Below are 23,328 nucleotides of genomic sequence, written 5' to 3' on the forward strand. Positions count from 1 at the left end.
AATATTAAATTGGAACACCCATGCTAAATAGAAATAACACAAATCATGATCCTGCATGATAATGCCTGTGGTTGGGAACCTGGTTGTGAATCCACAGTGGTTGTTATCATTCTGCTAGCGGTGACAACCTGGTGTCCACAGCATTGGCTATAGTTTAGCAAGTCTGAGTCCACTTAACTTTTGATGTTCTCTGGGCTACAGTGTCAGGTTCGCTTTCTGACAGCAGTTATTTTAAAAGGTGGTCATGTTTCAACTGGGTAATTTACTTAATGTGACTGGATCCAGGTACAAAATAAGATTTCCCCATGGTTGCTTCCTCTTATCCCCTCCCAAGCTTTAAAACTCTTTATTCCATTTTTGAAACAGATGGCCCAGTGACTGCTGGTAAGGAAAGTCAGGGCAGAGATCACTGATAAGGCTGCTGGTAGTAATGTCTTTCTCACAAACTCCGCCATCTCCTTGCATGAATAGCTCTGCCAAACCGTGGAGCCCCAGATCGCTAAGCGGCTCAGATCTGGCAGCAGTCTGTATCTTTGGATGTCCCCGTGAGCATGAGTGTGTGTCCATGGACCTCCTTAGCCTGAGCCCAGGTCCCCGGATGGGTAATGGGAGATACCCATTGCTCTTGGTCATTGTTCTTCCTCTTCTCTGCCAATGACTTTCTCCACATAGTCCTGCCACATGGCAGGGCCCCCCAGTGATGTCTGGGATGCTGTGGAATTCTCAAAAACAACCCCATCTGAGTTCCCTTCCATCTTAAAAAAAAAAAAGTGTCACAGGACCGTGATCTTGTATAGTTTTGGTCATTTAAAAAAAAAGATGACATCACTAATGGGATCTGAGTTTTCTTTCTTTTCTTATAGGAAATTCTTTTTCAGATCATTTCCTCCTGATTTTTATCTGGAGATAAAAAAGTTCATTGAAATAACAGCACACTTTGGGCAGCTGCTGCCAGAAAGGTCCAGCCATACTTAGGCGGGCAGAACTTCTGCTCTGATAACGTGTGAGCAGGGGTCTGATGGGCCCTGCACTGCCTGGGCTGGGCCAGACCACGCCTCTCCATTTCCTCATCTGGAAACTGGCCCAAGAATTGCTAACTTGCAGGGCTGCTGGGAAGGGTCCATGGGATGATGTCTGGAACCACCTGTGACAGCAGGTACTTGGTAAATATTAGTTCCTCCTCCTTTTTGTATCGTTTTTTGTTTTTTTTTTGGCCATGACATGCAGCTTGTGGGATCTTAGTTCCCGTACCAGGGATCGTACCCAGGTCCCTGGCAGTGAAAGTGCCGAATCCTAACCACTGGACTGTCAGGGAACTTCCCTACCCCCCACTTTGTATCTTTGATGCCTAATAAATGCAAACAAGGAGAATGTAGCTGGCTGACATGGAAATTTCTCAGAAAGCAGGAGCAGTTACTCAGTTCTTCACAAGCCCTCAGGCAGCCGGTAGACACTCCCCAGCGAGCTCTTGCTGGAAACCCACTCCAGGCTGGGCTTGTGAAGTGCACGCCCCAAGAGTGACCACAAGGTGGTGCTGTGGCAACCACAAATGCTCCAGGTGCCTCCTGGGCCTGGCACTCCTCCAGGACCTTTCTGGAAGGCCACCTGCCAAGCGGTGGGCTGACCACAGCCTAGAGCGCCCGCCGCTCCCCGGGGTCCCTGAGAGGAGCCCACTCCAGACCTGACTCTGCCTTTTTTTTTTCCCCTGGCCCTGCCTTTTACTAGCTGTGCAGCCTGCACGAGCTGGGTAAACACTCAGCTGTACAAGGAAAGGGGAAGGTCCACGGTCCCCATGGGGCGATGGAGAGAGCCCTGCTGGGGGAGTGAGGCAGGCCTAGGGCCTACCCAGGTTGGCTGTGACCATCAAAGAGACACTTCATGGGAAGGGCCTGGCAGGAAGGGCACTCAATCAACTGGCTTCATTCGGTGCAGTTCAACAAATCCTCTTAAGGGGCATCTAAGGCTGGGCCGAACCGGGGGCTGGAGATCCTGGCCTCAGGAAGCAGAATGAGAGAGAAGAGAGGCCTCCGGGACCAGCAGATGGGCGGGTTTGCGCAGCTGCAGGCAGGATGGCTGGGGATGGAGTGGGGAGCATGCTCAGAAGGGAGTCCCTTCCCACCCGAATTCTCAGCAGGCGGGGATGGGGTCTGGCTGGCCTCTGTCCCCTCTGTGCCCTGCACAGGTCCTGGCACGTGGCAGGCCCTCAGAAGATGTCTGCTGATTGATGGATAAAACACATCAAGAGAAAGTGCTGATATGAAAGACTCAAGTCAGAGCCTGCATCCCCTCAACAGTCAAGCCCTGGAATTCTGGACCCTGTTCATCTCTCCCATCTTACTTCTCCCAACTTCCCAGCAGCAACCTTGGCTCGGGTCACCTGCCCTCCCCAGACCGTTCACTTCCTCTCTCTGGATCTTTGCTGTTGCCAGTCTCCGGCTCTAAGGCCTCCTGTCTCCCTCACAGCCTCTCAAGGCTTACCTGTTCCTCAAGGCCTGCCACCTCCTCCCTGAAGCTTTCCCTGCCACCTGGAAGGAGAGGGCTTCCTCTTCTGAACTGCTCAATGTCTAGGCACTTGCAGTGAAGCATGTGGTACTGCTATCTACCTTTTTTAAGGCTGGATTCCATTCTCTTACCTAGATTACAGGCAATTTGAGGGTAGCAAGCTTATCATAAGAGGCAGCAGAAAAGAAGGGTCAATAGGAAGTGGTTTAGAGTCAGACACATCTGGGTTAGAATCCCAGATTTGCTCATTACTGGCTGTGTGCCTTTGGACAAGTCACAAAACCTCCCTGGGCGTCTGATTCCTCATTCGTAAAAATGGAAAATGTAACACCTGCATCCAGGTGTAGTAACGCTTACACCTCCCAAGGTGACTGGGAACAAGATCAAGATGGATTCTGTTCCTACCTGGCACACAGTAGGTGCTCAATAAACATCAGCTCCCTTCCCCCCTCCCCATCTTGGAACGAAGGCTTCTCATTTTGAAGATGAGCAGCTGTTGTCCATCAAACTTCTGCAGAGAAATGTGGCAGAAAGAATAAAAACCTTGCTCGCTAAGCTGTGAGCCAGGTTCGGCAACAGTCCCCCGAAGCCTCAATCTCCAGCAATTGCTAAATTACAAAATGTAAAATTACCCAAATGAGACTCCAACTTGGGACTCGTCGCCTATTTAACATTCTTCCAAGTACCCAGGTGCTCAAAGCTGAAGACATCATTATCTCCCGTCTGAGTTTCTGCAGACGCCCCTGCTACCGCCCTCCTGACAATTAGGCAGCACCTTGGAAAGGTCATTCCCAGCCATGGCGTCATCCACATGGTTCCGGGTTTGTAACCTTTCTAGCTAGCCAAAGGCAGAGCTGTTTGAAGCTCTAATGGCTAATTAAGCCTGAACCTGGGCACTTAGCTCCTAAAAGGAGAGGGTGCAACACTCAGACAGAGTGAGTCAGGTTGAAATGGAAGGTCTTGTTACCCCTGGAGCTGGCATCTCCACATCCCCTTGCAGAAGTGAGAAACAGGCAGTCAATGCTTTCTGCTTTTGCTTTGATTGCTAGGAAATGAGTAGCTAAAGTCACAGCTCAGGTATAGCAACTGGGTAATAACAAGAGAATATGTAATGACAGTAACAGGGACAAAGATAGTGGTTACTGAATGCCTACTTCTTGCCAGCCATTCTGCTAAACGCATTACATATACTATCCCACTTAATCTTTTCAATCAAGCTCTGAAGAAGGTACTACTAGACCCATTTCACAGGCGAGGAGACTGAGGCACAGTGACTGGGTACATGTGCTCAGCTAGTAAGTGGCGGAGCTGGGATTCAGGTCCAGGCCTGGCTGCAGGGTCCACTCTGCTGTGTTTGGGCTCCCCAACTGGCTCATGCCTCCTGTTCACGTCTGTGTTTTTTTGGTCCTGATGTTTTATATTTATCCATATTTCCTGAGAAGTTCTGCAAATCCAGGAAATGGGCTTTGCATAAATAAAGAAATGGATGTCTGAGTAAATGAGTGAACCAAAGATGGAAGACACAAAGAATAAAGAAGAACATAGTAGAGACCTGAAAGGTCAGATTTCACACAGGGACATCTGTGCTGGGGTGGCAGGGATGGAGGCCCCCAAACTCAGACCCTGTCATTAAAACACAAAGTATAGGGAACATACCACCCACAGGCAGGAAGGTTCTAATCTTCTGTCCTGCAAAACAGGCCTGGCAATTTTCTAAAAGACAACCGTTTTGGTGATATTGGCTAAGCAGGCTCGATGGTCACGGACATCTTAGATACAAGGAAACAAACCCCAACAGTTTCCATTACAGAATGCTGTGAACTGAGATGCTTCAGTAATATGTAAATTAAGGAGACTTGTGATTTCGTCCCCTCCTGGAATCCTCAAAGCCCCAGAGGGATGCTCCTTCACTGTAGAGGGTCTGGATTCTTCAGTTACTATCAATTGGGACTCACGCAAGGGACCTGTTTATGCAAAATTCTGAGCAAGGGGGAGGCCCAGGAGGGAAGGAAACTGAGAATGGTCACTGGAGGAGGGATCTGTCCACTAGAGTGGGATGGTCACCAGGGCTCACCATGGCCAGGAAAAGAACTCCCTTCCTCTCCCTGTGGAGAGAAGCTTTGGCAGATAATCTGTTTCCCCAGAAGCTTGGACAGTGAACCCAGACACCTTCTCCATCTGCTTGAAAGTGACAATTATGGTGGACTGAAATAAATCAGCATTCGGTTCTCCACACTGTCTCTTGTGAACTTGCTTAATGGGACTCAGATCAGCTCTGAGTTCAAAATGGATAAAAACATGTTTCTGAAACGCCTACAGCAGATCTGAGGAGGCACTGAAGAACTCGGGGCTCTGTTGCGGTGCCAGAGGCCTCCCTGGAAATAGCTGAACACGAGCCACCTTAACAGATTCTCTGAGCAGGGCCTGATGTTGCACAGCCCACAGGCCACTGACTCTCAGGTTAAATCGATCTGTTCCTAAGTTCCTAACTACCCTGGGCAGTGTCTAAGCTTCCTGTCACTGGAAGCAAGTAAGCAGACACTAGTAGAGACCTCTGATGGATGATGTTAAGGGGATCCTGTATGTGTAGGGGTCTGAACCAGATGATTCCAAATGTCCGTTGGAACCCTGAGTCTAAGACTCCATAATTTCTGACGTCCATGGGATAAAAGGATGAACCGAGGCCCATCGTATTGACTGACCCCAAGATGATGTTCTTGAAGTGCCTCTGGATCATCAAACTGTGATTACACTGAGTGCTAAGTGCCCTTTACAGTGTCCTAATGCTTTCAAGACTGCAAACCACCTGCTGTGCAACGATCTTAGCCAATTACCAAGCATCTACTGTGAGCCAGGCCGTGTTAGGTGCCTTACACATGCTATTTTGTCTGTCCTTACAGTATCTTGATGGGTGGGTGTCGTTAGATCTATTTTTACTATGAGGAAGGCTTGACGAACTTACATAATTTGCACAGGGTCATAGAGCTCATAAATGGTGGAGCTGAGATTTGAACCAGGCCTTTTTGACCCCCGTGGCGTGGAGAACTGTGGCCTTCTGGGTAATTATTAGCAGACTTTTCTATGACTTTCCTAATGAGGGGTTAACCCACTCCTCATGCCCCGTATACATTTGAGTTAGGAGTAAGAAGTGCGTCTATAGATGGCTTGACAGGTGGTAGGAAAGGCAGGCTAGGGAGACAGGTCTTGGAATAAAGAACCCCAGGGGAGCTTCTGCACAACAGGTCCAGAAGATGCTGATGGTCCTGAGATGGCTGGACAGAGGGCACAGGCTCTGGCCTTGGAGTGAAGGACCTGGGCTCTGTCTGGTCTCACCTGCAGGAGCAGTGAAATTCACAGCCTCTCCTCCTTCTATACCAGCACATCTTTGCCCACCTTCTTCCCAGGCCTCCCACTACTGCCCCCAAGGGAAGAGGGGGTGCCGGTCTGACTGGTCAAGTGCAAGGACACTGATATACTTGTGGGCAGGTCACTGTACATCGGGAAGTCAGGCTGCAGATCTGCTCCCTCTCCAAGCTGAGTCCCTCGAGGAGGACCGGGACCACATCTTCTCTCTGTGGCCCCGTCTCCATCCCGTTTGGTGGGGACGGTGCCCTCTTTGTCTCCCTCTCTCCTTTGACTCCCTTCCTCCATGCCGCTGGCCAGGACGAGGTAGGTCCCCGCATCAGGAGTGGAGCTTTTGGGGGCTGAGCCTGCGGTGTGACCCAGCACAGCTTCAGCCAAGTTCTTCCCCAGGGGTTTCTGGTGCCAGCCTAGGTGGTGGTCAGTGGTAGGTACACTGGCCACATTTAGCTGGAGTCTATGTGCTCATTACTCTTGGGAATCCTGTGGGGAGAAGGGAGCTTTTCCAGGGCTAGGATCTGGGCATTTCTGGGTTCCTCTATCATAACAACATCAAACTCCCAACACAAACACCGGTCATCACTGCCTTCAGACCACGTGCTTTCCCGGTCTCCTTTTCCTTGCCTGTAAGATGAAGATGTTAAACAAAGCCATTTCTGGAGGCTCTTCCAGCTCAGACCTGGGGCCCCTGGAAGCTGAGTGGATTTATCTAGTAGGCACGGGGGTCGACGGCCAACCTGCGGGAGGAGGGTGACGTGGGTCAACCGGTGGCTGAGCCCTGAGGGTTTATGGTGGAGCAGCGAGGCCGGGCCCCTGAGAGAGGCCAGAGCAAGCTCCTGAATCCTCGCCTTTACACAGCTGAGACGACCCAGGTTCCATGTGTGAGCAAATGCATTTCAGCAGGTGTGACTGCTAAGGTCAAGGATATCTGCATCACCAAGAGGATGCAGATGCCTTTCAAATGGGGTTGGCATGGTCTGCAGCCACAGGCCTGTGGGAAAGACCCCGTTAGTTTAGATTAAAGCAGCAAATGAGGGAGTTCCCTGGCAGTCCAGCGGTTAGAACTTGGCACTCTCACTGCCAGGGGCCCGGGTTTGATCCCTGGTCGGGGAGCTAGTATCCCGCAAACCCCACGGAGCAGCCAAAAAAAAAAGCAGCAGCAAATGAATCCCACATTTTGCTCCATTCCCTCCCAGGTGCTGCCAGACTGAAGATGTTTTTGTCTTTTAGTGAGCTCAGAGGCAGTGAGAGCCACAGCCCTGGAAAATTCATCTGGATAAACTAAAGGAGAGTGGGAGAAAGGGACTCTAATTTACTGAGGGCTGGCCACATGCCAAGCACCGTGTGGTCACATCTACCTAACTGCAAGGCCAGCTGTGCCATCAGACTGGCTCAAGTTGGGTCCCGGGCCCTCCATACGTACATTATTGTACCTCTTCTCTGTGCCAAATCCCATACCAGGTGCTGGGGATGCAGGGGCAAAGGAAACGGACACAGTCCCTGCCCTCAACCTCTCATTAGCAAAAGGAATATCCATACCTGCATCTTAGGGTTGTTTGTACATTAAAGGCGAGAAAATATGCAAAGCACTTAGCAGAGTGCCTGGTACATAGTATGTTCAATAAACGGTAGTTATTAAGTCCAGAGCAAGCCCCAAAGGCCTCAGTGCCCCATTTTACTCATCAACCTGAAGCTCAGAGGTGGCGTGATTTGCCTAAGGGCACCTAGACAGTAACCAGCCGGGGCTGGATTTGAACTCAGGACACAGTCCCTTGCATCCTGAAGACACAAGGAGAAGTAATCGAATGGGGCCAGCTTACAGATGGAGGAGGGATGGGGGAGCCAGGACTGACGTAATGAATGGGCTCCGGTGTCCAGAGTGCAGCAGGCCCCGCAGGCTTTCATTGGATGAGTGAAAACATGCACAGGCGAGCTGGCTTGTCTCGTGATGTCTTGCCAGCTGCATGGACAGGGCCACCAGCCAGAGACAACATGTAATGTCACTTATCAATTCCCTTCACATCTTTTGGGAATGAAGGGGAGAATCGATGCATAAATAGCTGAAGCAGAACTGATTTCTCGGTTCATGTGGCCATCTCCTGGCTCAGCTACCATGAGTCAGTCTGAATTGAGCTCTCTTTCCAACTACTCAATTTTTGAGAACTTTGAAAGTACATACATAGAAAGATGAACAATCCACTGATCTGGGGCCCAGAGTCTCTTGGTGAGTACTTGGATTGTGGCTGTTCTTGGCATCAGGCACTGCCCACCACTCTTGCCACCTGCTGGGGCCAGAAATACTCTTGGCCAGAGGATCAGTCACTCCCAAAGCAAATTCATCCTGTCGGCTGGCAGATGGACCATTGTCAGAAGCGGACTGTTCATCTCTGGGAATTCTGGCTGTGTTCATTTCCTGCCCCAAAGCATCACGTTTGGCAGGTGCACGTTTTGTCTTGGTTCTGGGTGGGCAGGAGTCCTACACGGGCCGTGAACATGCTGGCTGATTATGCCTGCCGGGAAGTTGGAGAGTGGAGCGGCCCTGGGTCACTAGGAGGCTTGGGTGACACGCCGATCAGCTGGCCGGGGTCTCGGAGTCGGTGGGGTCCACTGTGATGAGGCAGCTTGAGCCCTTCACCACCCAAAGGCCTCAGCACCGTTCTCTGCAGGCAGCACTCATGGCAAACTTCATGGGTGTCACGTCCCTCGTTAATGAATCAACTACTGACATGTACTGGGTTCCTTGTATGTGCCAAGCCTAGGCCAGGAGCTGGTGATACAGAGGTGAGCACAACAGACAGTGCCTGACCCAGAGCTGTGAGTGAGTGTGGAGACAGACAGCTGAGTAAGGGTGAGGGAGGGCGCAGGGAGGTGGCTGGACAAAGAAGAGTGACCCAGATTTAGGGGCCGGGCGCTGGGCGCAAATCCCAGCTCTGCCACCTCCCAGCTCTGACTCTGGGCAAATCCCTTTGACTCTCTGAGTCTCAGTGTCCTTGTCCGCTCTCTGTAAAATGTGATGAATCAAATGCCTGCCCCATGAGGGTGTTGCCAGGATCAGAGTTAATAAAACTGTCATCGTCAGGCATCAGCACAGACATCCCATCTGTGGCGACCGACACCAAAACCAAAACCAAACCCACACTTGACCCTCTGAGATAAAGCAGGAATAACAGGGGCACCCTGTCCAGTGCGAGTTCCCAAATGAAGGAGCATTTTGCATAAGTTGCTGACTCCCTAATGAGAATCCTGTCCCCAGTGTTTGGAACGCTGATGTCTGAAGATTCTGGGTGTCCCTGTGGCTTCATGAGAAAGAATAACATTAGGAGAAATGGCTGCTTTTCCATCAAGAACAAACTGATGAAAACTCGGCAACCCTGGTGATTGTGAGTGTGTGTTTTCCTTTAGAACCTGCTGTGTGCGTGTGTGCTTGTGTGTGTGTAATTTGGCAAACCAGACCTTCCAAAGTCTAATTAGTTTACGCCTTTTTGCAAGAAACTACTTTTCTTTCCTCAATGCTCCCGAGTCTGAGTCTTCCTTCCACATGGAGTATGGAGGAGGGAACTTGCGAGCCACATCTTGAAGGATGTGTCTGAACTGGCTCCATGCCTGGGGTCAGGGGAGGGGAGAGCATTCTGGATAGCGAGAACAAGTGTAAAGGCACGAGAACATGTGTAAAGGCAAGGGATGCCTGGACCTTAGCAGACAGGAGTCACCCTGAACCCCCTTTTTTCATTCTTGGGGAGAGAAGAGCTCTGGGTGTGGCTGAAGGAAGGGCAGTTGATGGAAATCTCAGGACCTGCAACCAAAAAATCCTAATGGACCCACTTGGGCACATTGCTTTGCGTCACACTGAGACTTAGCTGTAAAATGGAGATAATTATCCTGACCTTGGGTTACTGTAAGAATTAGAGAACATGTCATGAAAAAGGCATGGCTCAGTCATTGTGGACTCAAATTCCAGTTTCATCATTATTAATCCTGTAAGCATGAGCTAATTACTTCCCCTCTGTAAGCCTCAGTTTCCTTATCTGTAAAATGGGGCTAATTAAAACTTCATAGGCTTATTGGGAGGATTAAATAAAATAAGGCATGCAAAGTGTTTAGCTGTGCCTGGTACATAGTAAGTGCCCAATAATTGTTAGCTGTTGAGATGACGATGATGATGATTAGAATGAATCAATCACGGAAGCAGGTAGGCGGGGTCTCAGTAAACCCCCGTTGAACCTGGGTCTGTCTATTTCTGCATGGAGAAGATTCCTCAGCCACACAAAGCATTCAAATACTCATCCAGAAGGCAAGGGATTCCCACTGGGAGTCAGTCCTTCCCACCACCCACGTCTGAGTATGTGGCAAGACTGCTCTGAGAGTCCGATTAACTGATGGAGGAAGCTTGGCAGATGCGTCCAGCCCCCGAGGTGCCCCTGCAAACCCAAACCACCTACCTGGGCTGTGGGAGGAGCACAGCAGGCCTGGAAGCCTTGCTGAGCATCTGACCGTGTCCTGGGGGGCTGGCTTCTTGTGACTCTTTCTATTTCCTAAGCCAAGTACTTACGGGCTTTAAGTGGTAGAGACTGATGTCTCCACCTAAGGGCAAGAGGTTCACATTAAGGGTGTCAGCCCCAACCAGGCGGCTACCCTAGAACTTGGTATGGAAGGACAGTAAGGCTCCCTTTACTGAGCACCTACTACATGCCAAGTGCTTTTCAGATGACTGACATCCATCACTGCCCACCCCCACAGCCATTCTGCAAGACCCCAACTCATGTCTCAGGGAGGGCAGATTATTTAACAGACTGGACCGTCAGCTCCATGAGGACGGGGGCTGCACTGGCTAGTTTGTCATCTCCCCAAAGCACAGCATGTTGCCTGGCACACAGTAGGTGCTTCATGAATATGAGTTAATGGAGTGAATTTGATCGTGACTAGTTCTCCGTTGGAAAGGTCTGATCTGAGATACTGCTTTGAGTGAAAACATCCAGCCAGAAGGGCTCAAAATAACAATATGAATAGGAGCTCTGGAGTCAGAGAAAGGTATCAAAATCTTAGTTCTAGGGCAAGCTACTCCACCTTTCTCTAAATCTCACTGTTCTCATCTGAAAAACGGGGCAGGATTACTTATCTTATGGGGTTGTTGTGAGGGCTGACAAGAATGTACATAAATCTGTGAGCAAGAACCAGGCAGAGAGCTGGGCCTTCGTAAGTGGCAGCCGTTGCTACTACTATTGCTATGACAGGCGTTCCCATTTGTGGGCAGCTCTACCTTTTCAAGGCATTTTCACCAGGTCATCTCCCTTGATTCTCTGGGCCCTGGGCATGGTCTGGAGCCAATCACCATCAACACAGCTCAGAGCTTTGTCCACCTGGAGCCTGCTCCCAGCCAGACTGGACCCAGCTCTGGTCCTCTGGTGGGTAACGTGCTGGGGAATCTTTGCTGCTTCTGTCTGTGTGGGGGCCCCTTGGCCGAGCTCCTGGGCTCCTGGGTACCATCAATCGCTGGGGCTCTCACCCAAGCATCCTCTGCCACACTCTGGCTTTCCATCAAGGTGTACGTCTATCCTGCAAGCTGTGAGGCAAGGTGGAGGAAGAGAGAAAAGTCCCTATTTTGTAGATAAAGAACCTGAGGCTTCAGCTGAGAATTAATTACAGAGGCCAGAATCCAAGTAAGGTGTTCTGGCTGGAGCACATGGTGGGAATACATTCACTGGCCCTTCCTGGATGTTAGAAATGTCCACGTGCCTTGCTCTGGCCCATGAAACATGAGTGAAAGTGACGTGTTACTTCCAGGTGAAAGTGTTTTAAGAGCCAGTGTGTAACTCACCACAATCTCTGTCTCCTACTGAAGGAGGCTCCATTGGCCTGGATCTCTGAGTGGCTACAAAGATCAGAACCCCCTGCCCACCCACAGTGGACAGATGGCACAAGTGAGAAATGAACCTTTGCTGTGTTACACTGCTAAGATTTGGGGGATGTTTGTTACTGCAGCATAACCTCACCTATCCTGACTGATACAGTGTGAATGTTTATAACGTTAGACAATTCACTTATAGAGCACTCTCTGTTGGCTTTATCCCAGGTACAGGAGGCACAGAGGTTGGTCAGACACAATCCCTGCCCTCAAGGGGCTTGTAGTCTAGACACCCATTCATAAGGAAGCTGCCCACACTGAACCTGAGGGAGGGGCAGGCGCAGGTGAGGGACACCTTGTGAATGGTTGCATATCCCCTAAGCAGTAACCCCCTGCTGTTTGCAACATGGCCGAAAAAGGAAATGAAGCTGTGAGATAGTTAATGCTACAGGCAGCTTTTCTTGGGGGAGGGGAAAAAAGGATGGGCTGCAGCTAGGAGGGGGCAGGGGGTGGGGGGAGGCTAGCTGAAGGATTCTGTACTCTGGGTGACTCTAGGATTTATTGCTACATTTCATTACTTGGTCTCAAGGGAATCCAGAAAACAATTAGTGGATTCAACTGCATTAGAGTAATTCCTCTTTTACAGTCCCCTAACTCAGATAATGACAGCTTTTCTGCAATTAGGAGAGGGTCTCCTTCCTGTGCAGATTAATTGGGTGTTAAACAAGCAGGGCTGCCTGAAACCAGACAGCTGAGCTGGAATGAATTAGATGTGAAACAGCAGCTCCGGGCAAAGGGTGAATAATTCATTCACAACCACAGCCAGCTGGAGACTTGAAGGTGCCCCATCAGTAACACAAGGCCAGGACTTGGGAGGGGGTTGTCTAGGAAGAGGGGGGAAGGCGGGTGTAGCAACAGAAAGGAACAGGAACTGTGGGCCCCCACTCTGGTGGGAGGTTGATTTTCCCTCAACAAGGTCCAGGGTCAAGGTCACCTATGTGTGTGTGGTGCTCTAACCCTATGTGCCAGCTCCCTGCCCTTTTTTTTTTCTGGCCCTGCCGTGCATGGCTTGTGGGATCTTAGTTCTCAACCAGGGATCAAACCCAGGTGCTCGGCAGTGAAAGCGTGGAGTCTTAACCACGGGACCGCCAGGGAATTCCAAGCCAGCTCCCTTTTATAAAGCTTAAGACAGATTTTAGCATAATATAAATGCTCAATAAGAATTACCAGGCTCTTATATGCCAGCATTTATACGCACTATTGCATTTAATCCTTACAACCTTGATGGCAATACTATTATAATTCCCTGTGTTTCACATGAGTCACCTGGAGTTCAGAGCGGGTAGGTGACCCTAGCAGTGCGTGTGGGATTCAAACCAGATTCCCTGGCTCCACGGCCCACATATTTGCAGCACCTGAGCTGCGATCTTCTTGGTGGGGAAGAGCTGTGTGGCCCCGTCACCTAATGACGCAAAGGCCTGCATCTGTGCCATCCTTCCAGCTGTGTCTGGCCCCCGTCTGTTGATGGGTGGGGACCGGGTGGTAAGTGGTAAAGCCCTGGAGGCCAGAGGCTCGCTGGATGGCTGGCAAGAGGACACGGGGGATGACGGAGAAAGAGAACACAGGAAGATGAGGGCCACACTCAACACGCAGGAATGTGAGCCTATTTTTATGAGTGTGTGTATGTCCATGTTTTTATTCATTTTACTTCGTGGTCTGGGTGGCCTTGGGCCCAGGCCCCCCAGGGGGCCGTCAGGGAAGCCACGCACAAGTGCCCAGCTCTCCCGGTTCAGGACCCCTCGGTTCCCCTCTGCAGGTGGGTGTGTTTTGTTTCCAGCTTCCCATTTCTATAAGCCACCAGGAGTTACTTTACATAATCTCTGGAAAGGAAGAGGGAAACTGGGGAAATAAACGGCTCTGAGGCCTGGCATCAGGGGCTCGCCGTTCACCTGGAGGAGCTGAGAAGGCCGGCAGGGCAGACAGGGTTAAATAGTGTGCCTGTGCCCCATGGCACGGGGAGCCTGCTTCTGCCCCAGAGAGAAAGTGGGGCCCCAGCTCCCCCCACGTGAGAGCAGCCGCTGTTTACATTTGGAATAAGCCTCAGCCAACCAAGGGGCAGACCCCTTCCTGAGTGTTCTTGACCAAGGTCAAGGCAAAGGGTTACCAGGGTCCTTTACCACCTGCCGTCCAGACACAGGGTGGGATGGGATGTTATTAAGTAGGGGAAACTATCAGGCTGATCAAGACTAAAGACTCTTGTTCAGAGTCTTCTGGCCGTGAGTTCCTCCTTCGGAAGGTGACCGGATGGGGAGAAAACCAGCTGCATTTTTGGCCGCTGGGCTTCTATTCAGATTCCTACCCAATTCTTGTTATTTGGGAAGCTTCCCATCCATTCAGCAGAGGCCCTTGGGGTCGGCTGCGTTGCTGCCGTGTGTGTGTGTGTGTGTGTGTGTGTGTGTGTGTGTGTGTGCGTGCGAGCAAGCGAGAGAGAGAGAGAGAGAGAGAGAGAGAGAGAGAGAGAGGGGGAGAGAGAGAGAGAGAGAGAGAGAGAGAGAGAGAGAGAGAGAGAGAGAGAATGTGTGCACGCGGGGAGGGGTGTCAACCACAAGCTGCCCAGCACTGACCACCCCCTGCCCCCAGCGCCTCCCTCTGCAGGACTTGCTCAGCTGTTCATTCGTCCCACAATTCAGAGGCCGAGCGTCTAACCAGTCGGTTCCAACACCTTAACCCGGCATTCGAGACCTGTGCCAGGCCTCTGTCCTAACCATTTCCCACATTCCACCTTGGTCCCCTCTCACAGGCTGCAGAAAAACTAGACTCAACGTTTTCAGACACTCTGAGAGCACTTCCTCCTCCCTGCTGGCCGGACCCTCTGGAATTCCCCTCCCTCTAGGTCCTCTGGAGGAGCCCCACCCATGTTCAAGGTGTGGGTCCTCTGCAAAGTATAGCACAGCTGTTAGGAGTGAGGGCCCTGGAGCCAGACACCCTGGGGTCGAATCCCGGCTCTGGCTCTTAGGATCCGCCTGGCTTTCCCTCGCAGCCTCATTCAGTTTCTCATCCCCGAAGCAGGGAGAATAACAACCTCCCAGGGGGTTGCCGGGAGACTGAGATCCTGCACAGTGCATGGCCTGGCACATGGGGAGTCTGCACCAGGCTCTTGCGTATGTCAGCCCAAAGTCAAGTCCATCCACCTTCCTGAGCTCTCAGAATGTGCCGTGTGCCAGGGAGATGGTGGGGCACAGGCAGATCCCGCCTACCTGGAATTCACCATCTAATGTGTGCGCCAGAAAGTAGACACAAAATGACAAGCGCCTCTATCTACACGACACTCACCATAGTTCCCCGTGCACAGTAGGTCCTCAGATTAGAGGAAGAAGTGTTTACTGAGTGAACCCAAATTGCGGCAGGTACTTTCACATTCATCGTCTCATTTTAATCTCTTGAAGAGCCTTCGAGGTAAGTGTACTAAGCCCCTCGTTCAGATGAGGAAGCTGAGGCTCAGAGAGGTTAAGTGACTTGCCCAAGGTGCCACAGCTCGTCAGTGTTGAAGCTGGGACCCAGATCCAGGTCGGCCTGATACCAAAGCCCCAGTTCTCAGCGGTGGGCTATGAAGGGCCAGGGGAGGGGGCAGTGGCCAGGAAAGAGGCGGGAAGGAAGCTGCTTTGAGAACCACCCCGCCGAAGGCTGAGGGCAGGAACATCTCCCTCCATCAGTTTCCAACCTCACTTGCTGGAGGCAGCTGATGGGCGACCTCAATTCCAATGGCCGTGTCCAAATGATCAACGGTAATTAATTCAATTCGTTCAGGAGGGGAACTGGAGACTTGGCTTGTATTCATGATCTGAAGTTAACATGTAATTTATGCTAACTGGAGCCAAAGACATGCCTTTCTCCTCTAGACCACGTCATCCAGGTAATGAGGAGCCTGGCAGATGGGTCTGCTGCATGGATTGGGGGAAGGATGACCAAGGAAAGGAGCAAAACGATGACAGCACAGAGGATGACAACCTTCCAGTGGCCTCCCTGGGGGCAACAGCTTTAGAGAGCAGGGGGCGAGTGCAGTCACCCCCAACACCAGCAGAGATACTTCAGCCTAAAAGCCGCTGGAGGATGTGTTGACCAGGACCCAGCACTGGGCCGGCTGCCTGACCTCCATGCTCTCTGGCCTTTGACACTGCCCAGAGGTGACATGAACCCCCTGTTGCAAATGGAGAGACTGACGTCCAGGGAGGCTGAGTCCTTACCCAACCCAGGCTCCCCAGCTGAGCAGAGGTAGGACTCAGACCCAGGTCTCAGCTGCCTGCAAAGCCCATGCCCTCCTTTATCCCCTGAGTCAGAGTCTGGATCACCGTTTGGCAAACATTTGCTCCCCTCCTCCTCCGCTGTGGACAGAAGGAGGAGTATACGGGGCAGCGGGGACTGCCCCACCCCACTGACCTAGGGCTTGGCTGTCACTTGCTTTGACCAACAAAATGTGCGTTAGATTAAAGACTGCCGAAAATTCTTTGCTACTCGCCCCCATCCAGAGAGGGAATTCTCTCTGCTGCTGCTGTGCTACACCAGGAGAGAGGTTAGCCCGGGTCCCACGCATGGTGGACCACCCCAAGTGCCCTGAGCTCTGCATCTCACCCCCTAACCCCTTGCTATGGCAGCCCCTGGTGACAGATCTGCCCCAAACCGGCATTCAGTCCTGGAGGCCTCACCGACCCGAGACCAGGGTAGGGGCCCTCAAGCTTTCCGCTGCATCAACACTGAAAGTATGTGTTTGGATGGCATGAAACACTCCCAAAGGTGTCTGTAGTGGGTTGAATGGTGGCCCCCTCAAAAGATGTGTCCACTCAGAACCTGTGAGTGAGACCTTACTTGGAAAAGGTGTCTTTGCAGATGTAATTAAATCACACAAATGTAATTAGTGAGGGATCCTGAGATGAGGTCATCCTGGACTTGAGCGGGCCCTAAACCCACTGACACTGTCCTTAGGCGAGAAGAGACGACACAAAGGAGAAGGTGATGTGAAGATGAGGCAGGATGGAATGTCGCGTCTGCAAGCCTAAGACTGTCGGCCACCACCAGAAGCTGGAAGAGGTGAGGCTCTCCGCTAGAGCCTTCAGAGGGAACGCGGCCCTGCCAACACCCCGATTTCGGACTCTTCCACTCCCCTCCCACTCAAGAACCTGCATCAGAACGCAAAGGCCATTATTACAAGACTGTCTCACACCCACTCTAATTTACGTACGGAAGAAATAAACAGTTTTCCAAATGACTATTTTTTCTTTTTCAAACTGTTTAAACTCTAAGATCTGGGAACACAGTCACAAGACTCGCGACCTCTAGCGCAGAACCTCTGGCCTGGGGGATGGACTCCGGAAGTGTTTTCACCTGTGACAATGGGCCAGCCTTACCTTTCTCCTGAGCCATCTCTTGCAGACAGAAGTAGATGACTCTGGCTCCCAGGCTGAAGCCAATCAAGGTGACAGGCCGCCGGCCCTGGGGGAGAAAGGACACAGGTGTTGGGGGCATGGTGCACAGCCAGTTCTAGAAAACATCAGCCCTGATGACGGTGGCCCTTGCACACTTCTCAGCACCTGCCTCCCGCTTAATGAATCACGCCCGTGCTATTCCCGGCCCCAGGCTCTGATGTCTCCATCAGGAGAGTCTGGGCCCTCATTTATGCAGGAGGGCACCTGCTCAGGAACTGGTTTCTTCCCAGGTTGACAGGCAGCATCTGGCTGGGTTAATTCCCTGGTTTTATCTCAAACCATTACCCAGTGGCCGTCACTCCTTCCCCATCTACCTGTGGCAAATGACTGCAGTGAAGCGGGGTCCTTCTGGAGCCGAGAGAGGAGGCGGGAGGTACCCCGGGTGTGATGGGGAAAAAAGCAAAGAGTCACATGGCGGGGGGGACACAACTGTTCTGTTCCTACATAGGAAGGGGGGACATGAAATATTGGCCTTATGCTATAAGAGGAGGTTGTAAGTTAGATGCGAAGAGGAATTTTCTGACTCAAGAACTTGTAGGAAAGGCAACTTGAAAAAGAAAGTCATGAGAGGTATTTGGGTACAACTTCTACATGGAGGGAGAGGGCAGGAGCAGATGAGTTCCAAAGGTCCAGCTGGTCTCAGTACTCCATTCCTTTCCCTTGCTTTTGGGCCGGTATATGTACCCACCCTACCCCCTCCCTCCCCCCCACCTCCATTTACTGCCATGGAAGACCCTCCGTTAAACAGTATTCCAATTCTGCAGGAACTCTGTGGCAAAGGCTACCAGTCACCACCCTACACCCACTCTCCCTCTGTCCTTGGTAACAGAACTCCTGAGTTTTTCTGGGCCCACAGCCACCCAGCCAAAAATGAAGTTTCTCCAACTGCCCTGTAGCCAGGGATAGCCGCAGGGCTGAGTCCTGGCCAAGGGATGTGAAAGGCCCTTCACTTCTACTTTCCTGCCTCGGACTGTCTGGAATGTGGATGGAACCCTAACCATTTTACGTGGTATTTGGGCCACTGGAGATCTGCTCAGAGGGTAGCTCTATACTTCTGGAAAGGAAGAGCTGGCCTGGTCCACACCTGCAGAGGCCTGTTAGTCAGTTCTCACCTGATTGCTTGCTAGAGATGCACAGTCTGTAATTCTTACTGGTCCATCCTAGGACACTTTTTATTTTTTTGGCCACGCTGTGCTGCTTGCGGGACCTTAGTTCCCTGACCAGGGATCGAACCCGTGCCCCCTGCAGTGGAAGCATGAAATCTTAACCACTGGACTGCCAGGGAAGTCCCCCTAGGGTGCTTTTATGACTTGAACTGGTGGAGCAATGACGACCACCCCCCACCCCCCCAAAGCCACTGGGCTACCCCCACGTGGGCTTGTCTTAGGTATGATGTCTGTGCACAAGTCAGCCCCCATGCTTCCCTGCTTCCTCGCCCCCTGCCCGCTCCTCCCACTCCCCGCCCCAGCTATTCCCAGGTACCTGCTGCCGAGAGAGCAGGATGTGGGCCAGGTGCTTGCCAACCTCTGCTGATCGATGGAGACACACACCCCAGGGGTTGTCGATGACATTGGCAACACTGAGGAGTGAGGCTGGCCAGGTCAGGGCAGCCACAAGGCCTGGGGAGGAGGGATATCGGTGATGAAGGCCGTGGTGGCAGGGGTCGGGGGGGGGCTCCTTCTAGGGAAGTGATTGGCTGGCTAATGGATGCCTGAGTCTCTAACTTGGAATCTGTAAGTTTTCCATGTGTGGTCAAACTGCTAAATACTACAGAAGAAAACTGAAGCTCACGCATTTCTGATACATGGCCTAGATCCCTTATGTTTAAGTATCTGCCATGTGTGAGATTCCAGAGATGGCCCCAATTTGTCACTCCACCCTGTATCCTTCCACTTGGCCTCATAACTCTGCAGTGCCCCCTGCTCCTGCCCTGCCCGTCCACTCTAGGCTCAATCATGTGACTTGCTTTGGCCAATGAGATGTTACTGGATGCGAGGCTTGAAATGGACTTGTGCCTCTTGTGCACTTCTATTGTGGGTGTGGGCTAGCCTGCGATCCCAGGACGGGGAGGAGAGACAAATGGAGCAGAGCCGAGTTGCCCTGGTTGCCCCAGGCAAGGCTGGCCTAGATCAGTGGACAGTCAGCTGACCCACAGATGCATGAGCAGGCCCAGCAAAGATCAGCCAAATGAAGCCTCAACACTTCTGAGCTACTGTGATAAACGGTTGTTATTTTAAGTCACTGGGTTATGGGGTTGTTTGTTATGCAGCAATTGCTAACTGACACACTATGTGATAATGTGATGGGCTGTTTATCTGTCTCCTCCCTATGAAGACCATAAACTTTGCCTCTCTGTGTTCTTGGAGACCAGCACTGTGCCTGGCTCACTGGGGGCCTCAGGCATGCAAAGGTACAGAACCAGTGTGGCTTGGGAGTGGTGGAAATGCTGCTGGTGGGGGGAGAGGGGAGGCTTACCAGACAACACTGTGTATTTTAGGGCTTCCTGGGCCACCATGTTGGCAAGACCACTGAGGATGGTCTCCAGGGCGTTGCCAAGCTCCATCAGGTACTTGGCCTCCCAAGCCAGACAGTACTGCTCGCGGCTGTGGGCCAGGGCAGCCCACGGGGCGCTGAAGGTGCCTGGGGAGAGCACAGGTAGGTGGGGTCTCTCCTGGGATAGAGGAGGCCCCCCACCCTTTCCCAGACAGTCGGCGACAGGGGCCCACTCACCCTTGCGGGGAGACAAGAGGCCCACCCCCGCCACTGAACGGCAGCTGACAGCAGAGCAGACGCGCTCCCAGACAGAGCACAGGGCCACGCTCTGAGACAGCAGGCTGGGGTTCGAGACCCAGTTCCTGCATTCATTAGCAGCTGGGCGACCCTGGGCACCCTGGGTCACTATCCCGCGCTAAGCCTCACTTTGCTTAGCTGTCAGGTCGGAAGACTAGTATTTATCTCTTTTCATAGAGTAGTTGTAAGAATTAAGTATTCCAACCACTGTGTATGTAAAGTGTTATTTTCTCTCACTCTGCAGTAATTCTGGCATCGAGGGTGCTACGAGCGCACAAGAGGAACACACGGGGCCACGGGCAGCTCGCTCCCTGAACCGGCTGCGTCTCATTCAACAAACACTGCCTGGGAAACAGTCTGCAAATCTGGAGCAGAGGTGTGTGAGCCCAGCTCTGCCATGAGCTTGCTGGCTCAGCCGATTTTTCTGAGCCTCAATTTTCGCACTTAGGGACTGGAAATGGGAGGATGATGAGAGCACCAACCACGTGACCAACGTCAAGCAGGAAAATACAACCATGGCTGTCTGCCTCCCTCTCTCGCTCCCTCCTCGTCCTCCCTCTGCCTTGAGGACGTTGTCACCTCTCCAGCAGGACTCTCAGGCCCCCTGTGACCTGGCCCCTGCCTCCTTCACAGCCTCATCATCCACCAGGTTACCCTCTAGAAACACATGCTTTTGATTTTGTTCGTTCATTCGTTCATTCATTCATTCATACCACAAACCTTAACTGAGTACCTAGACTATGCCAGGCCAGGCACTTGACCCTGAGGATACAGACACCCATCATTGTAGGAAACATTTAGTGAGCAAGTACTAAGTGCTGGGCAGCTCTGCGCTGAGGGCTTTCCCATGGACTCTCTGATTTACCTCAACACAGCCTCTGAAATGGGGCCCCACAATTAGCCCCATTTTATAGCTGAGGAGACTGAGCCATCTAGATAAAGAGCTCTCAGGCTGGGGAGGGAGAGGGCCATGCAAACGTCATGTAGTCACTCATTTCTGGGCTGTGGAAGCACCGAGGGGCCCCATGCATTTCTGCCCATGGCCCGAGTGACCTTCCACCCTTACTTGTCTCTGAGATTCCAGCTCACTCGCCTTATCCCCGGGGAAGCTTCCCGGCCCCTTTGACAAGGGGGATCTAATGCACCTTGCACTTTTCCGTCCTGAGTTCTCGTCACAGTCTGCAATTATCCATTTATTTTTGTGTCATCTGTTTAGTGCACGTCTGTCCTGCAGTCTGTCTGCCAAGCACTCGATTCCCAAAGCCTCGTGAAAACAGGATGAATGAATGAACAGTGGAGCCAGCTTCCCAGAGCCTTCAGGTTCTGGCTCAGCCAGACGCCTCGAGCTGCCCGACCCGAACGCCTCGTCCCTACCTGAGGGTGCTCTGCTGACATACAGACCACTGAGGGGCTGCTCCCCGCTCTGCGGAGAGCCTGTCACAGCTCTGCAGCAGCTCAGGGATTAACTGTCTCTAGTTATGGAGGAGGAGACGGCCAGCCCGAGACAGGATGCGGGCACAGATATGTGTGTGTGTGTGTGTGTGTGTGTGTGTGTGTGTGTGTGTGTGTGTGTGTGGTGGGCTGTGACGCTGGCCCAGGCTCTGGACCCAGCTCGGCAGCTTTCTGGTCGCAAGACTCACAAGCAAGGCACGCTGCCCTTCTGAGCCTCGGTTTCTACACCTGTTGAAATGGAATGATGGCATCTGACTCACAGGTGTTGTGGGGATCATGTGAGAGGCTGCACGAAAAGCACTATGTAAACTGTAAAGTGCAGTACTGCATTCTATCACCCTGTGGCCAAGAACATGGGCTATGAGCCAGACAGAAAGGGGGTGAGTCATGCCCCAGTTCCTGACTAGCGAGGCGACCCTGGGCAGCCCGTATCAGCCTCGGTTTCCTCATCTGTAAAATGGGGGTGATAATGATGCCCACCTCCGTGGCTTGAAGTGAGGGACTAAGTGAGCCAATGCATGCAAAATGCCTGGCTTAGTAGTGAGCTGCAAAGCCATAATCATGATTACAAACAATCCTATTTAATAAAAGGGTGGACCCAAGAAAGCTCATTTATTCCCATCACACACAGAAGCAAGCCTGTGATGACACGAGACTTCTTTCCTGGTCGCCAAGGAGGCAGGACGAGGTGACTCATTTCCCTCCTGAACTTCATTCACCTAGCCTGGTTACATTTCTTGTAACCACCGCCTCTGCCTAGGGAGCATATTGCACAATAATTTCCCCCACCCCCACCGCCCCTGCCGCAAATGAACTTGATTTTGCCCTGGGGCCAACCCAGCAAGGGGGTGGGTAAAACAACCATAAGGGTTTTGCTTTCCACACTGGTCAGAACTGCAAATTCCTTCACTTAGACTCTTGCTCCTTGCTTCCTGTCTCAGTCTTTCTGTAGCATGGATGGTATCATGAAACAAATGAAGAGAAACCCGTGAACTCTGGGTCAGGAGACCTGGGTTCGAATCCTGCATGTGCCACTTGTCTGCCATGTGATCCCTCTAGGTTTCCTCTTCGTCCAGATCAGGACAAGAACAGCCCTCACCTCAGAGCGTGGATGTGAGGGTCACTCGAGGTAACGTACATCAAGCTCCTAGTGTGTGGGTGAAATGCCTGACTCATGGTGCTAGGTGCTCAGTCACTGTTCGAGAGTCCCCCGTTTGGGGACTGGCTCTGGTGTGCACATACCAATAAGACTCTGGCGCCCAGTAATGCCTCTAAACAGAGCCTGGGCATTTTCTCACCTGCTTCCTCCTGTGCTGTTTAGAAGAGCTGTGGCTTCTGCCCTCGGATCCCAGCAATTTGGGAACCCAGGAGGCTCGGAGCTTGTGTATTTGGTCAGGACGCTCCAGACTCCCTGGCCCACCCTGCTCTCTCTCTGATTGAAGACTTGCTTGCTGAGCCTCACACTGGGCACTTGCAAAAGTGAGCCAACAGTAAGCGGACCAGGGCCTTATTCCTCAGTGCCACCCTGGTTAGGATCCCCCCAAAACACACACGTTCAAATTAGAGCAGTAAAGGGAGATAACGTTTGTGGAATGTCACTAAAAACCAGGTGCTTTCCACACGTTACCTTGTTTAATTTAATCTTCGTAAGTGCCCTGAAAGGCAAGGATAATTTGTTCTACTTTACAAATGAAGCAGCCAAGGCACAGAGAGGTGACGTAAATTGCTTGAGGTCACACAGCCAAGATGTACTGATTTCTCACTTATGTGTTGAAACTCCTTTGCTATCTTCCACTTGCTCTGAGGATAAATTCAAATTCCTCGCCACAGCTCACGTGCTCCTGTGTGATCCGGCCTCACCCACACTCCTGTCTTCTAGCTCCTTGCTCAAGCCATCCTGTG

General features: G+C 51.9%; 1 protein-coding gene across 9 annotated transcripts in view; it reads right to left on the reverse strand.

The window, feature by feature from the left end:
- The window catches only part of TMCO4 (transmembrane and coiled-coil domains 4), a 93,419-nt gene that overhangs the window by 26,413 nt on the left and 43,678 nt on the right, over positions 1-23,328 (reverse strand). For 8 of the 9 annotated variants that reach the window (XM_059915200.1, XM_059915217.1, XM_059915198.1 and 5 more), the window contains 3 exons: positions 19,660-19,824; positions 18,667-18,803; positions 17,107-17,191 (listed from right to left, as the gene is read on the reverse strand). In XM_059915200.1, coding sequence (XP_059771183.1) covers positions 17,107-17,191; positions 18,667-18,803; positions 19,660-19,824 — 387 coding nt within the window. Of the gene's footprint in view, positions 1-7,508; positions 8,630-17,106; positions 17,192-18,666; positions 18,804-19,659; positions 19,825-23,328 lie in introns of those variants that run through there. The other variant, XM_059915225.1, reaches the window with a different exon arrangement.

This window comes from Balaenoptera ricei, chromosome 1, assembly GCF_028023285.1.
Source record: "Balaenoptera ricei isolate mBalRic1 chromosome 1, mBalRic1.hap2, whole genome shotgun sequence".
Taxonomy (NCBI): Eukaryota; Metazoa; Chordata; class Mammalia; order Artiodactyla; family Balaenopteridae; genus Balaenoptera; species Balaenoptera ricei.